Source organism: Kwoniella shivajii, chromosome 3, assembly GCF_035658355.1.
Source record: "Kwoniella shivajii chromosome 3, complete sequence".
Taxonomy (NCBI): Eukaryota; Fungi; Basidiomycota; class Tremellomycetes; order Tremellales; family Cryptococcaceae; genus Kwoniella; species Kwoniella shivajii.
Window position 1 is genome coordinate 72,850 of NC_085910.1, and position 15,553 is coordinate 88,402.

The window sequence follows — 15,553 nt, forward strand, 5'->3', positions numbered from 1 at the left end:
AGAATCCCATATAATCCTTTTGTACCGCTGTATATTGCACGTACCTCATGCATCACATTGTCCCTCCTAATATCATTATTGCTGCTGCTGTCATTTGGGAAGAAGTGGAGGGAATAAGGCGGCATCTAAAGTACAGTAGCAATTCCCGTCAAAGCCGGAGATTTGAACGCATCATTCACCGAACACGTAAACGGTACCACATGAACATGCGTTCGTGAGTCGCATGATTCCAAGCACTAACCGATTTGGATCAAATGCTCATCATTGGCTATATCGTCATGAAGTCAAATAAGTTCACCCTATCTCCTGTGTCAAACCACCTTATCGCCACGGTGCGATCAAAACGGCACGAGTAGTTGCTCTATTTTTAGCCTCAACGCACTCATGGTTTTTGACCGTCTTCAACAATCCCACGCGGGTTTGCATCTCTTATCACGAGGGAACACTGTCAGATGGAGAGTCTGTTATTTTTCTTGGCCATCAACCGAATGTCCCTTTTTGAGTGTAAAGCAAGCATAATAAGATATCACCAATGCATATTTCCAATTTTTACTTCCACTCACCACGTCTTGTATCTCATACCATACTGAAATGGAGCACAAATCGGCAGCATTGAGCTCCGACTGGGAGGACAAGGCGAATTACTCGATTGACCCTAGCAGAAACGAAGTCAATTATAATGCTCGTCCTACCGATGTGGAAGTCGCTCTCGGAGAAGAAGAAGTCGCTCATCGTAATCCGATCTTCCGAAAGCTTGGTGGACTATTCAATAAGGGTGTGGAAGCGAGAGGCATAGAGAGGGTTCCTGAAGATGAGAGGGATGGGAAACATACCATTGGGTTGTTGCTTTTATGGTGGTCTGTGAATATGGTAGTCTCAACGATCCCGATAGGTGTGAGTGTTTTACTGTGTTCGAACTGTGTTCGAACTGCTCGGACTTCGTTACCCGACGAGATACAATGTTGATTCACTATTCTCTCAGTTGTTGGCTCAAGCTTACTACACTCTCACCTTCCACTCCGCCGTTGCTGCTATCGTCACGTTCACTGCCCTTGGTGCTGCTTGTACTGCATTCATCGCAACTCTCGGTCCCAAAACAGGTCTCCGTACAATGGTCATTACTAGATATTCTGTTGGATATGTTGGCGCTACGATCTTCTCGTTCCTCAATATTCTTACTCAACTTGGATTCAGTGTCACCGCGGTTATCTTAGGTGGACAGACTTTGACCAATGTGTCTGATGGAAAATTGCCTTTGGAAGCATCGATTGTCATTGTCGGTGTTTTAGCACTCGTGCTGTGCTTTGTTGGATATGAAGGTCAGTTTCTTTATGTGTCAGTTTCATGGGATATAACACTTACAAGTAGCGTATAGCGATGCATTATTGGGAACGATACGCCTGGATCCTGTTGTTTATTTTCTACTGCTGTATGTGGGGATTAGCTGGTCACAAAGGTTTCGATATGGGTGCTCAGCAGGCATCGCAGGATACCGGAAAGGCTTATGCTGGGGACTTCTTATCTTTCGGTGTAAGTTCTCTGACTCAACCTCGAAATTGTTTGGCTAATCACCGAGTGTTTAAAGGGAATTGTCTTCTCTTCTGCGTCTGGCTGGGCTCCGATAGCTGCGGACTTCAACTGTCGACTTCCATCAGATATCAAGCCATGGAAAGTATTCCTTTTGACGTGGTTCGGATTGATGGTCCCACTCTTGTTCGTTGAAACACTCAGCGCGGCTTTAATGACCGTTCCCTACTACGCTGAAGCCTTTGAAGCTGGTGATGCTGGAGGAGTGCTCAGCGCGGTCTTTGAGCCTTGGGGCGGTGGCGGCAAGGTGAGTTGTCTTGTTTTGCCTCGTCGTCTGCTACTTGGCTCCAGTTGTTCTGTAAGCCCGTATGGGCTTTTGCTAACTATTTTCGCAGTTCATCCTTGTCATCTTCTCTTTCAGCATCATATCGAACTGTATTCCCAATACATATTCCGCTGCTCTATCCTGTCAAACCTTATTACCTGCATTTCAGAAGATACCCAGAGCTCTTTGGACTATCTTGGTCTTCGTTATCTACAGTACGTATCATGGTTCAAGACATTCATTTCCTTGGTAATTCCTCTACCTTATATCCATATGACCTCTCTGTGATACTCTGCTGACAAATATTGAACTTAGCTGTCGCGGCTGTTGCTGGACGAGAACACTTCTCTGCGATCCTATCGAACTTCTTGGCTATTTTAGGATACTGGATAGCTTTCTTCGTGATTGTCGTTTTGGAAGAACATTACATCTTCAGGTACTGGTTCCATAAACAGGGCGAGAACTCTTCTGGTCCTGCTAGGGGTTATGACTTGACTGCATATGATGATTGGAGACGGTTACCTATTGGAGCTGCTGGTATTTTTGCATGCTGTTGTGGAGTCGGGATGGCGGTAGTTGGTATGGCTCAAGTTTGGTATATCGGTCCTATCGGAGCATTGTTTGGAGAATATGGAGGTGATTTAGGTTTTGAATTGAGGTGAGTAGTACTTCTCGGAAGCCAATCAAGGTTTCATATATGTCTCTTTCACAAACTGAGAAATAATTATTAATAGTGCTGCTGCAACCGCTATCGTTTACCCTCCCTTGAGATATTTGGAATATCGTTTGGTTGGAAGATAAAAGTTGACCTTGAACAAAGTACAATAATGTCTCGGAGCGCAAAACTTTGTATCTTAGGTGGTTGGCATGCCCAGCCAATGCACAAGTATGCATATGATCATGATACATCATGGTCGTCACTGACACCCGCACTTCACTGTCCTTGCGTTCGCGAAAGTTGACGGATCGAAATTATCACCATCGTATGTATCGACCTAACTCGCTCAAGCTTCATAAATGTGAACAAGACAAATCAACCAGCTGAATATTCTCCTACACCCACGGAGTGAGAAATGCGCTGTAGTCGTAGATGGATGGATTTCAAATAAGCGATAAATTCCCAGCTCCAAGGATCATCTTCTTCTCTGAAAAGATGTCTGACACTCTTAGCTTGCAGAGTCCCACGCATGCATAGAGGACCAGGACGTCAGAATTATACTCACTCTCGCTGTGCAATCCTTCTTGAGCTTAACCGCCACATCCGTGCAGTAGGGATGACTGGTGCGGGACTTCATCCAAATTTGGATGTTGGTGGATTGTCTGATCAAGATATCCAACCTCTTATTCCTCATCCAATCTTTCGTGCTATGAGCCTGATTTTCGAAACGAAGAATTATTGGAGGTATCCCTTGAATACCGAAAAATATGAGAGTAATGTCACGCACAGACCTCAGAGAACAAGAAAGAAACGGGACTCGATTCGTATCGATTCCTTCATCAATACTCAGTCATTCTGGGATGACGGTCTTCACATCCTCATCCTTAACTTGGACTATAGTGAGCCTGAAGACGATGATGTTGTTGTTCTTGTTCTCTATTCTCTATTAACACGTATGCGTTTCATCAGCGTGTGTTTTTTCCTTGCCAACCATCAGTTCATTGATTGCGCCCCCATCAAATCAAATGAACGATTTAATGTACAGTATATTCATTGCATCCCTGAACACGATACGTTGTGCTTTGACACTCATTTTGATATATCATATAAAGAGCTCTCCTCATCAGTCGTTTCTTTTCCCCTTCTTCATCTCAATCCGTCTACACCCCCAAACACCAGTATCACTATATACCGCAATACTTGCAACATCTCATTCGATAAGTCATTACTCAACATGTTGACTGCCTATACCGATAACGACGGGAAAGAATATAAGTATTATGACGAATACAAAGATGAAAGCGGTGATCTCGTCATCATTACTTCTGATGATCTCGCCATTAAAGTCCAAAAAAGTCTCCTGGAACACTCGAGGTAGGTACCAACCATTCTTTACCATCTGTCCACCAGCACTTGTGGGTTATTGGAGGCTTACTCTTGCTATATGTGAGTGCAGTCCCGTCTTTCGTTCCATGTTCTCTACTTGCAAATCCGATGACAACGTCATTCATCTTGATCATCCAGCTGCCGCATTAGCCCTCTATCTCACTGCTCTTGGTGATCGCCCGCTGGACTACCTCAATAATGAATACGACACATTCGCCGAGGCAATCGAGCTCTGTTTCCTTTACGACACACTTCATACCGGTCCTAAGATGCTGAAAACGCTCTCCCCCATCGGAAAGCTTGGACACAAACATGGTTATTCCCTTTTCAAGTTTTCAGCAAGATTCGACGACGTTTTGACAGCCTGCAGGATCATCCAAACGATAGGCCTCTACCAAGATACTCGTCTCAATGGCGGGGATGCTTTTTGGCGGCCGAACAACTGGGAACGGTCTTACATGGACGTTCTACCAAGTTCATGGGTTTGGGCTTACATGCAAGCTCATCAGCAGACTACAGCTCGCATCAGAACAAGAGACTACTGGAATGATATTGCAATAAAGTTCTTGGAGTACTTACTTCCAGTAGGTGTTCTAACATGGCATGAATTACAGACCTTCTACCGCGGCAATCCTCTTGAAACAAAGCTGACGTGAGATTGAGCATAGTAAATGCCTTTCTTCGACAAGTTTCCCTTAAACAGTAAGTGGCTCGAATTAGGGGGTAATGATCATGGACAAGCAGTAATGAAATACTATTTATTTCTGTAACACCATCTATGCGTATACTCGCAGCTCCATGAGAACCATGATCCATCTACATTTAATCAAATTTGGGTGATCATGAATGAGAGCTGACGTGAGCAAAATGAGTGGGTCCGTGCGTCTTTTCCATGATAATTAACTTGCCATCAAATCGGTTATCCTCCAATCATTCCTTTTCTTCTCCTTTTCTTTCCTTTCTCTTCCTTACGTTGCCATCTTCTTTCGAGCGATTAGACCTGAATGTCAGCATTCATTCTCTCTCCAGTCAATATGGCACTTTCCTCGTATACCGATAAAAGCGGTAAATCGTACAACTATCACGAAATATTCAAATCTGCTTCGAACAATTTCATCATTCTCAGTCCGGATAACGTCGCTTTTCGAGTGGACCCTATCAAGCTTCAAGCTTCTAGGTGAGCAGGTCCTATTCGTTGTCCGAGCTTTCAGGAGTTGGAATTCGCTGACGAGATGTACTGTTGGGCAAAGCTCCGTCTTCCGTGATATGTGTTTGGTTTGTAATCCCGAAAGCAACGATCACCTCAACATTGGATCAGAATCACGAGCTCTCTATCTTTATCTCTCAGCAGTTCATGATGGGTCCGTCAAGTTGGAAGCAGATCAATGGGACATCTCCAAAGAAGCTATCTCACTCTGTCGTGAATTCGATACTCCCAAAGCGGCATTAAGGATGTTGAAAGCTATTCGACCGATCAGCCTTTTCAGTGCCCAGCACGCTTATGAGTTGTTTGAGTTAGCGGCAGAGTATGAAGACGTTCTTACCGCTTTCAAAATCATCTATTCTTTAGCAAGTTCAGCTGCAACGGAAGATTTGAAAATGTAAGGACTTTTGGCGTACATACAGTACGACTGGCCAATGAGTAGTATTCAAGAGCTACCTAGTACTTGGGTTTGGGCTTACTTACAAGCGCATAACACATCGGGCCGTCAAGGTAATTGGAAAATTATTGGCGCCCAATTCCTCCATATGCTAAGTCCGGTTCGTCACTCCCCTATACTGACTACTCTGTTATCCATAAAGTTCATACTTATCATGCTTTTCTTAAAGTGATCCGGCCAGTCAAACCGTGGAATCGCGCAAAGACAATCCACAGCAGATCTGGCTAGAAGGTGAATGAACATGGGATGTCGACGTAGAGTAAAAACCTTCCTGTAAATACGATACGTGTAAATACGTGTACATGAATCAATCAGAGTCCGAAGCTATATCATTTGGATCGACAAAATCGTCGTCTTCTGTAGAAGGTATCCACAAGGTATAGTCAGCAGAGTATTCGCGATAATGAAGTTCTGAGCAGAAAATCCTGCTTTCTCTTTCAAAGATTGCCAAGACATTGCCTTGTTCATCCATCTCTTTGAGTAGACATAGATGTGAAGCGGTAATTCGTCTCGGACTCACCATCTACCACATCACCTTTATCAGCTACCATTTCCTCTGCTTCTGTCCTTCTGATCGCAGCTCTGATTTTTTCATCATCTGATTCTGGATCCGATCCAGGCGGAGGTAAAAGATCTATAGGACGTTGGTGGTATCGGTTTTTCATCCTTGAGTTGTTACACGATTTGCGTCAGCGATCATCCCTTGTCACAGACATTGAGCAGTGGATAAATTGAGGGTCCTATCCCGTCGAACCGAGGGATGCAACTTACTTCGTGTCCGCTCCTGCTTCTAACAAATGTCCGACTGACCATCACCATCACGTACATCAGCTTTTGTTGCAAAATGGACATATCACGCAGCTTGACGTTACGCTTTCTCACCTAGAAATAATCGCAAACCCTCGTGATCTTCCCATTTATTCCTCACAGCTATATGTAATGGAGTATCACCTTGTAATCTATTTCTTAAATCTACATCGCATGTTTCATGCTCCAGTAACGGTTCGAGGATAGAGGTCGATGCGTGAATGACACTATATACATCTGTGATCAGCACATATCGCCTAAGGATGGTTGGAAAGGATTGTACCTACGCGTAATGTAGTGCTGATGAGAGCGAAGTGAAATAAGATCAGCTTCGGTAGGCCAAATATGGGGAATAGCACCTAGCTTACCTGTGTTACCTAATCTGAAAGTACAGTCATATGAGCTACTTCGTCCGTGATGGTGATAAAGGTGAATGCGGCAGCTCACCCATCAACGTAATTGACATCTTCTACTTCAGCCAGGGCATCTTCTAACATATCCTCATTATCGTGCTTAGCAGCTGCTAGCAATCTTTCGTCTAATTGTCAAATCATGAGCGCACAGACTCGTCAGTAATGGAACCAGGTATTTGACACCTGAATTGAAAATGATTGTAACGTACTGGCTGATGCACCTTGTTCTCCGTCTTCTCCTGGTGGAGGAGGTGGTGGTGCGGCTCTGTTGGGTGCGCTCATATTTATACTACTAGTGACCTTGTTTCAGAGGGTGAGTAGGATAGTAGCTTGTCTTTTACACGTCTCTACAACTCTCCTTCTCTCGTTATCATTCATTTCATCTTCATCTTCATCATCATCATCAATAGTAGCAGTGCGGGGCAACTCCCCTGAGGTCAAATAGTCAGCACGTGACATGCACGTGGACTGTACAGGGGTTATGTTCATTAACCAATCTTATAATCAGGGGTTAGGCGCGGCAGTTGCTGAGTTCCCCTAAGCGAGTAGTACGAGTAGTAACAATATACAACGTCATCGCGACATCCCTTTTGAGATGAGAATTATTTTCATTGAGATCCGCTAAAAGACATATCTCATCTCGACATCAAGAGTATTCGTTGCTTTGAACATCAAGCACAACAGTCGTCAACATGTCAGGATTGAGAGCTCATTTCAACCAAAACCCAGTGACACCACCAGTCGAAGCAATTGGAGATCCGATTGAAACACATGGAGGAACATATGAACCTCCAAGTGGGACCGCGACTCCCGCTGAACCCATCCCATTCTCAAGGTGAGCAACAAAATACCCTATTACTTCAGAAGTGTGCTGATGTTGAATCATCTAGACCATCGACACCTACGCCCGCACATGTATGTCAACTGATCTGGCTAATCGAGTAGGAGGTATCGCAGCTGATATGATACGTTGCGTTTCTAAATAGGACCAACTTGCCTTCGTCGGTTTAGGTGAAATGGGTAAAAGAATGGCATCCAACTTGGCTAAACATCTGACGAGTGATGGACAAGTGAGTGTATCGACTCCATATCCCCACGATCCATTCTTTATCTCTTGTGCACTATGTATACAAGTAACCTATTTGCTTCCCACCTCGAACGAGCACTGATTCAGCATTACTTCAGCCACCTCTTATGGTATACAATAGGAAAGAAGATGGAGTACACAAGTTCTTGAAATATGCCGAAGATCATAACGTTCCGGAAAGCGCTTATACGGTAGTGAACGATCTTGAAGAGATTGGAAGAACGTAAGTTGGATAGCTTGCTACTTACAGAAAGCAGTACTGACTCTGCCATTCTCGGGGTGATGTTGTCAACAGCGCCGATATGGTAATCACTTCTCTCGCAGGGGATGAAGCTGTAGAAGCTGTCTATGAACAGTTATTCCAGGGTCAAGAGGTAAGAATGCCGCGAAACAATTGCTTCAAGAGAGTTCGTTGAGCTGATTCAACCGATGTGATAGACACAAAAAGGTACAGGAGATGGAATCGTTCCAGGTGGAAGGGGGAGAACCACCATCTTCGTGGATACCAGTACTGTCAGTAAACCATTTCTCTCCTTCTCTCCATGATCAACTGAATTGATGGTCCGGTTTACTTGAGATAATCTGGCTTACATTTTCGTTCAAACACACTAGATTTACCCTACAACAGCTGGTAAACTTGAAATTCAAGCGCGTTCGTCACCTCATCGTGTATTCCTATCATGTCCCGTATTCGGTGTACCAAAAGCAGCGGAAACTGCAGATTTGATCTTGGCTATTTCTGGTGACTATTTCGCCAAGAAACATGCAGCACATGCTCTCGTTCCTGCCATAGGTAGAAAAGTGATGGATTTAGGCAGTAATGTTGAACGAGCTATGAGCTTCAAGTGAGTAAATTACGATTTCATAGAGAAATCCCACTGGCGTACTCCATTAGCCCGGCTCTCTTCGTTTGTGACATCTGGCTAACTTCTTTTCTCTCTTCGCTCCCACAGACTAGTAGGAAACGCATTAGAATTAGGATTCATCGAACTCTTAGCTGAATGTTTCACGTTGTGTGATCAATCAGGTGTAGGATCTGATAAATTAGTAGAATTAATCAAAGAACAACATAAATCACCTGCGTTAATTAGATATTCAGACAGAATCACCAAAAACAAATTCAATAGTGAAGGTGGATTCAATCTGGGTGGTGGAATCACCGATGCTAGGTACGTATTCCTTTTTTCATTGCCACTTCACTTCCACGACCGCCACCGTGATACTCCCGATCGATATTGACTTGATGCTTACCTCAAATGCGGTACATAGAAACATTCGACAGCTCGCTGAAGATCATAACGTACCAATGCCAGTGATGGATGTAGCTCAACAACACATGTTATCAGCTCGTGCTCACGGCGGTGATTTGATGGATTGGACAGCTTTAGTAGGTGGTCAAAGAATAGCAGCAGGTTTGAAACCATTTGCAGGAAGAGTAAGTTCACTGTGCATTTACATATGGATGAATCCAATCATATCTTCCGAGTACCAAAACACAGGATGCGCACGAGCTAATGGTGTACGTGGTTCATAGGTGAGACTTGAGAAATACGAAGATAAATAATTCCAAAAAAGTATGTAAGGATCTACTGTAGGTGATTAGTTTGCATGCAAATTGGTGTTTCCCCGCTTTGCTTTCGTCGAAATCGTACAACAAAGGTAATTGCTACTTATGGCTACGAATAACTTGATGATTTGTGTGGTTTTCTACATGATGCCTTCTCATTGACCCGGCCTGGGCCTTCGAATCCAATCTTCGCCTTGCCAGAAGACCCTTGCGAAATCATGCACAGCAACAGCTACCTTGATAAGCATGCATGACAGTTCTTTCTTCACGGAAATTGGCCATTGGCGGGAGTCGGTTAAAAGCTATGATGCAGACTCCCTACTACAATGAAAGGACATCAAAACAAGTAACTTCCAATCACGTCAGAATCTGCACTTCAGATCATCGAAGTCCACCAGATCTAATACAAATTACAAGGTGTATAAGACTCTGCTCACCAGACTTACCGTATTTAGCTTTCATCCAACCACACTCAGAACAATGTATTCACCCTCACACAATACAACCAGCTTCAGCGGAAACAGATATACCGTGGGTAGGAAAATAGCTCCAAGAGGTCGTACAATCATATTAGACAATGCAAGTGAAGAAAGTAGAGCTGATTTCCTGACGCTAGGTAAGTATGTTCCATGATGAACAACAATCTGGAGCGAAAGTCAGAATGCGTTTAATTAAGATGATTGATTGTGTCCACGTAGAAGGAGATTCACCGAACATGCTTAACAGCTTAGCAGCTGCCATCAAATTGAGACCGACCGATGAGATTTACGCAACGGTGGGCGCACTTCAGTCACATCTAATGCTCAACGGGTCAGACTGGTGGAAACAAAGACTCAATCAAGGAGTTCCATCCCCTCAAGTCGTTTCAGGTATTAAATACGGTGTGGCGTTGGCTGAATGGTGCGAGGCGGAAAAGCGCAAATCTAATGTAGAAGGTACATCTCAACAAGGTGACGAGGCAACCGTTCCACAGACTCTCGGTGAAATGACCTCTCTGGACAAGCGAGCATACTTCGTTGAAGCCTTTCGTGAGTACAGAGCCGATTCTTTTCCATATCAGAACTGGCGAAGAAGGGCGAATGTTGTAATCACTGTGGTTGTTCCCAGGCGTAAACCTCCATGAAAGGCGATTCTGAATTTGGCTGATCGTGCATTTCACTTTCAACAAACAAAGGTGATGGAAAGCAGTGGATGCAAAATATGGAGAAACAAGTTTTAACTCGCTCAAACACCATGGAACCCCTTGATCCGGAAAACATCTCTGAGTTAGCAGAATGTTGCAGCTTCCCAATTGACCAATGTCAGACACTCAACCCAGCGGCGACACAGTCAGGAATTGAATTCCTCCTAGATATATACGCTCAATCACAGAAGCTCCAAAGGGGAACTCATCCCAATTCTGCGGTGTTGGTCACGGCAGCTACTCCTACTGCGAGTGGCTTGACCGGTCAGGAAGCAGGAATGTGGGCTGGACAACATCAAAAGATGACAGAATTCAGAAAGAGATTCGTAGGTAAAGATGCGGGATTGGGTAAGTTTATATTCGTTCTACCAATGCTTTGTGCTATCAATCTTAGTGATTGTAATGTTCGAACGCGCTACAGACGAAATGGGAAGTAAATTCCTGGACGTAATCGAGGGATATATTGGGCTTGAAGAGTTTCCTGTAAGAGAGATAGAAGATACGGAATCCGTTGATACGTGGCTTATGAGTAACGTTCCTTCAATTTATGGGACTGTGAAAACTGAGAAATCACCATTATTCGATGATTTGAAGGAGTACATCCATTGGTTAGGGCAGAAAAAACAACTTGAAAGTCAAGCTATATCAACAGAGAATTCTGAAATCACAGATCACGAGGAAGAACCCACAGACTTGGTGATGTTCGACTACAGCCCAAGTGACACGGGTGAATGTCAACCTTCACCTGCTATGACGATTCAAGGTCCTTCAGAGGCCGTTAACAAAGATACAGAAGACGTGGAGGTAGAATGGGAAGAGTCAAACCTGGATGATTTTTCGGACGTGATGATATCACAACTGAGCAATCTTCTCTTTGCTGAATTCCGACCCGTCCCCGCTGCTGATTTTTGATTAAGTATTCATACAAGAGCCATCTTTTCGCGATGTATACTCGATGGATGATACAAGACCCATGCGCTGTCTTGAAATGACATACTCGCATTCGTATTGATTCATATGCAGGATTGGTCCGGATTCCGCTGATTGAGATTTGTACTTTCGGGATATATCACTTCGATTAGCTGCCTATGCACGATCATAACATGTACTTAAGATCCTGATAGCGAATCAAGCATCCGAAATACCTCCACTGATTTATAACCCTAACTACCTCTGTTCTGAAATAGAAGGCCCTGCAACTTCTTCATGATCCGGTCTGGGCCTTCGGATTCTGTCTTCAAGTTAACAAAGGGCGAAATGAGCAATTTCGCACAGCCTTATCTTGCTTGATAAGCATATATGACAATCCTTTTTTCACGGACATTGCTCTTCGGCGGGCGGTGTTCCAAAGCTATGAAGTAGACTCGCTGCGGTCGAAGGATCATCAAGATATATGACTTCCAGCCGCGTCAGAATTGAATCACAGCGTATCAAATGGAGCCAATCGACGAAGAATCGTAAGGTATAAAGACTGTAATGAGACGACTTGTTCTCGAGCTTTCTCGTCCATATCAGTAGATTAATTTTCACATCGACCATCAAGAATTACATACGAGTCTGGTTCCTGTACGCAATAAGTGCCATGCCTGCTGCACTCAGAACGGACGATGAAAGCGAAGTGAAGAAAGATGATTTCCTACAATATTTCCAATCCACTGGTGAGTCTAGCACTAATGAGACCACACTCTTGAAAGGAGGTTGAAGTCCTATCGGGTTGGATCGAACGATTGATGTTGTTCACACAGGAGAACAGGCTTCTCGCACCCTCGAGAATATGAAAACTACCATTAAATATGCAATAAAGCATGAGAATGACCCGAATGCGATAGGAACTATGGATCCCACGTCATTTGAATCACTGAAAACCCATATGTATTGTAGCACAAAATGGTGGCCTGCAAAACTCAATGATACCGAATCGTTCGCGCATGCCATCTCAGGTCTCCAATATGGTGCGGCATATGCCAAGGCATGGAAGCAGTCACGACGAGGAGAAACAACCGAGCGAGGCTCGTCTCACCAACAACAGACTGAGTTGAGTGATTTGCACGAGACGACCGACATACCTTCCCAGTCATCTGAAGAAGAAAGGCTGCTCAACTTAGCAGAATCGTCACAAGGAGACAATCAAGTGAGAGATGACCCGGAAACCGAAACAGATTTAGTGATGTCGAGTTACTCCCCAGAAGGGAGAGGATTGGGTGGGAACGGATCGGAAGATGGGGACGAGTGGAAGCCTACAGTTATGTCGGAAGAAGAGCTGAGACACTTAAACAAAAACCTCTTCCCTAATCTCCGTCGCCCTGCTAGCCCGTGATAAGAGCATTTACCCATTTATGCCGGATCGAAATCAGACGCGAATCTCAATACCTTCTAACGGCGTGCTCTGGTCCATAGCGAAACGTTCATGGATTATAACTTATAAGATTGTCTCTGAATGCATGTGATGGATGGCGGATCGTTGAAAAGCCTACGAATCCATTATTGCTACACTTGGAGCTGCAATTGTCGTCTCAGAGTACACTCCGCTTTCGGTTCAATAGTGGCTTCAATCCACCACTCTGACTGTGACTGCAACAAATTGATTGCTCAGATTTTTGCTGAGTTCTATCGATTTGCTTTAATGCGCTGCCGAGTTATACACTCAGCGTACATTCTACTTTATAGGCTGAATTCCTCGCCCGGCGGGCATCGTCCTTCTCATTGTTTGGCGAACTGTCTATAACCATGTATCAACGAAGACATGTGAGGATACCATGCGTCATGGAACAATTCGAATATTTATATCAGACAAAGCAAGTGAACACTGTAGAGTTGATTGCCTGGCTCTTGGTGAGGATTTCTTTCGATGGGATTTACTTTGTATTGAAAATCAGAATGCGTTGGATTCAGATTATTGAAAGAGTTAACGAAAGAGAAGAGTTACCTATATGCTTCAAGCCACGTATGTGTCATGAAGAGACATGATCGTAGCGTGCTAGTCGATAAAGCAGGCTCAATCCGGATGGCGCAGATCGAATATTTTACCTTTTTGCATAATCTACTACGTGTAGCTGCTTATTCACGATCATGATAGCCGATCAAGCATATGGAAAACCTGCAAACATTTACAAACGTTACCACCTTTGTCCAAACCAGAAGACTCTCAAACTTCTTCATGATCCGGTCTAGGTCTTCAGACTGTGTCTAGGGTCTCACAAAGGGCCAAAGGAGGAATCTTGCACAGCATCATCTTCCTTTATGAGCAAGTATAGTGTAGCCTTTCTTCTCAGTCACTACTCATCAACGGGTATTGTTGGAGAACGTAGGGGAAATGTTGTGAAAGGATATCAAGATACTCAACTCTGAATTACGTCGGAGTTCGAATTTCAGCTCATCAACTCGACTCGATCGAAAACGAATGGCAATATAAAAGCTGACAACGGGACTTGCTCTGAACTAACCCCCAAGTAAATCAGTTCACATATTACCTGCTGAACGACTTTCATCGTTTGGATTACACATACACAACATGCCTCCTGAACTTTTAGGCCAAGAATGGGAAGAAAAACGGGAAGACTTTTGTGGTGTTGGTGCGTCCTATCTCTGACACGGCATGGGCTGAACACAGAACTCGACTCTGACTTAAGTGACGTGATTGACTGCTTACTGTGTCTGCCCAGATGAGGACGCTGAAGCTGAACTCGAGGCCTTGAAGTTCAGGATCAGACCGCATCCGGGTAATTCCGAATATTCATCGGTAGAGTCGTTAGAGCGACACCTGCTCGACAGGGATCCAGGAACGTCAAGTTGGTGGAAAGAAGAACTTAATAAGCCACAGCCATCCCGACTGGTCTACACGGGTCTTGAGTACGCCGTGGAATTTGCTAAGAGGCGAAAGGGAACACGTTCAAATGTCCCAACTACGCAAGGCTCCTCTCATCAACAATCGCAGACACTTACCTGGAAAGACAATAGCCAGTTGAACACTTTGCAAAAGAAAGAGAGGTTCATACATGGTTTTCGTAAGTATACGCTCAGATTATGTAAAATAAAACAGGTGGATTCTGATTGTGGATGCGACGATGACGACATTGCGATCCTCGCTGAGTTGTTGTGTACTAGGTGATGGCGACAGAGCTACAAACAAAATGGACACCCAAGTCGAGAGTGGCTTAGAGGTTGATTGGAGTGACCCTCGTGGAACGTTACGATCCTGGGATATACCATTCGACCGATATTTCAAGGTCAATGCAGAGGCTGCAGAAGCAGGAATCGAGTATTTCCGAGAAACGTACGGTCCGTGGGCTGGACGATGTGCAGAGATGAGCAAGTTCAAAGAGGAATTCGTGAATAAGGAATACGGAATGCGTAAGTCTACATCTCGTATCAACATCAAATAATCCTTCGTGCGTTCCATCATAGTGATGATGTTATGTGCATTGCAGATGAGTTGGGAAGTCAACTTCTTGATTGGGCCAAGGAATGTATTGATCTAGAAGAGTTCCCTTTGGAAAAGATAGATAATTTGGGATCTGTTGATGAATGGCTTGACAAGAACGTTCCTGAAACTTACGGGATTGTGAAGAAATGGAAACCACAGCTTGTGGATGGGTTGAAAGAGTATGTCCTTTGGTTAGGCGAGGCAAAGCAATCGGACACTCGAGCTACTTTAACAAACCACACTGAGATGACAGAAGAGTTGGGAATGTCAAATTACAGCCGAAGAGACACGGATGACACTCAGACTTCAGCCGCTATGACAATTCAAGGTCCTTCATGGGCTGACACCGAAGGCATGGACGAGGGCGTGGTAGTGGATTGGGACGAGTCAGTTCTGAATGAGGTATCGCGCATGATGTAGAATTAATTATCACCTTTTCTCACAAGTGCCAACTCGATTCAGAAGTTGTTACTCAATCGAATCGCTTGTGGACCGAATCTCGTAAAAGATTCTCAT

At 44.2% G+C, this 15,553-nt stretch overlaps 8 protein-coding genes across 8 annotated transcripts; 7 read left to right on the forward strand and 1 right to left on the reverse strand.

Moving 5' to 3' along the window:
• Positions 1 to 591: 591 nt before the first annotated feature.
• IL334_002253 (uncharacterized protein) lies at positions 592 to 2,653 on the forward strand (the record flags this gene model as incomplete). Its single annotated transcript, XM_062933999.1, has 7 exons — positions 592 to 894; positions 983 to 1,319; positions 1,376 to 1,530; positions 1,586 to 1,834; positions 1,923 to 2,067; positions 2,168 to 2,510; positions 2,587 to 2,653. 7 exons carry the CDS (start codon positions 592 to 594, stop codon positions 2,651 to 2,653), a joined length of 1,599 nt encoding a protein of 532 aa, XP_062790050.1.
• A 1,091-nt stretch (positions 2,654 to 3,744) lies between these two features.
• On the forward strand, positions 3,745 to 4,552 carry IL334_002254 (uncharacterized protein; the record flags this gene model as incomplete). Its single annotated transcript, XM_062934000.1, has 2 exons — positions 3,745 to 3,884; positions 3,967 to 4,552. The coding sequence occupies 2 exons, from the start codon at positions 3,745 to 3,747 to the stop codon at positions 4,550 to 4,552; spliced, it is 726 nt and encodes a 241-aa protein (XP_062790051.1).
• A 378-nt stretch (positions 4,553 to 4,930) lies between these two features.
• IL334_002255 (uncharacterized protein) lies at positions 4,931 to 5,501 on the forward strand (the record flags this gene model as incomplete). Its single annotated transcript, XM_062934001.1, has 2 exons — positions 4,931 to 5,073; positions 5,147 to 5,501. The coding sequence occupies 2 exons, from the start codon at positions 4,931 to 4,933 to the stop codon at positions 5,499 to 5,501; spliced, it is 498 nt and encodes a 165-aa protein (XP_062790052.1).
• A 363-nt stretch (positions 5,502 to 5,864) lies between these two features.
• Positions 5,865 to 7,059, reverse strand: IL334_002256 (uncharacterized protein; the record flags this gene model as incomplete). The annotated part of the gene is made up of 8 exons (XM_062934002.1): positions 5,865 to 5,914; positions 6,078 to 6,223; positions 6,329 to 6,362; positions 6,440 to 6,591; positions 6,652 to 6,664; positions 6,733 to 6,746; positions 6,812 to 6,902; positions 6,987 to 7,059. 8 exons carry the CDS (start codon positions 7,057 to 7,059, stop codon positions 5,865 to 5,867), a joined length of 573 nt encoding a protein of 190 aa, XP_062790053.1.
• Positions 7,060 to 7,469: 410 nt separating this feature from the next.
• On the forward strand, positions 7,470 to 9,428 carry IL334_002257 (uncharacterized protein; the record flags this gene model as incomplete). The annotated part of the gene is made up of 10 exons (XM_062934003.1): positions 7,470 to 7,612; positions 7,668 to 7,692; positions 7,764 to 7,847; positions 7,963 to 8,087; positions 8,160 to 8,238; positions 8,303 to 8,377; positions 8,477 to 8,709; positions 8,818 to 9,033; positions 9,134 to 9,299; positions 9,399 to 9,428. The coding sequence occupies 10 exons, from the start codon at positions 7,470 to 7,472 to the stop codon at positions 9,426 to 9,428; spliced, it is 1,176 nt and encodes a 391-aa protein (XP_062790054.1).
• Positions 9,429 to 9,911: 483 nt separating this feature from the next.
• On the forward strand, positions 9,912 to 11,526 carry IL334_002258 (uncharacterized protein; the record flags this gene model as incomplete). The annotated part of the gene is made up of 4 exons (XM_062934004.1): positions 9,912 to 10,047; positions 10,130 to 10,459; positions 10,606 to 10,962; positions 11,036 to 11,526. The coding sequence occupies 4 exons, from the start codon at positions 9,912 to 9,914 to the stop codon at positions 11,524 to 11,526; spliced, it is 1,314 nt and encodes a 437-aa protein (XP_062790055.1).
• Positions 11,527 to 12,048: 522 nt separating this feature from the next.
• On the forward strand, positions 12,049 to 12,931 carry IL334_002259 (uncharacterized protein; the record flags this gene model as incomplete). The annotated part of the gene is made up of 3 exons (XM_062934005.1): positions 12,049 to 12,071; positions 12,130 to 12,272; positions 12,360 to 12,931. The coding sequence occupies 3 exons, from the start codon at positions 12,049 to 12,051 to the stop codon at positions 12,929 to 12,931; spliced, it is 738 nt and encodes a 245-aa protein (XP_062790056.1).
• Positions 12,932 to 14,125: 1,194 nt separating this feature from the next.
• On the forward strand, positions 14,126 to 15,457 carry IL334_002260 (uncharacterized protein; the record flags this gene model as incomplete). The annotated part of the gene is made up of 4 exons (XM_062934006.1): positions 14,126 to 14,186; positions 14,277 to 14,618; positions 14,719 to 14,964; positions 15,042 to 15,457. The coding sequence occupies 4 exons, from the start codon at positions 14,126 to 14,128 to the stop codon at positions 15,455 to 15,457; spliced, it is 1,065 nt and encodes a 354-aa protein (XP_062790057.1).
• Positions 15,458 to 15,553: the final 96 nt, after the last annotated feature.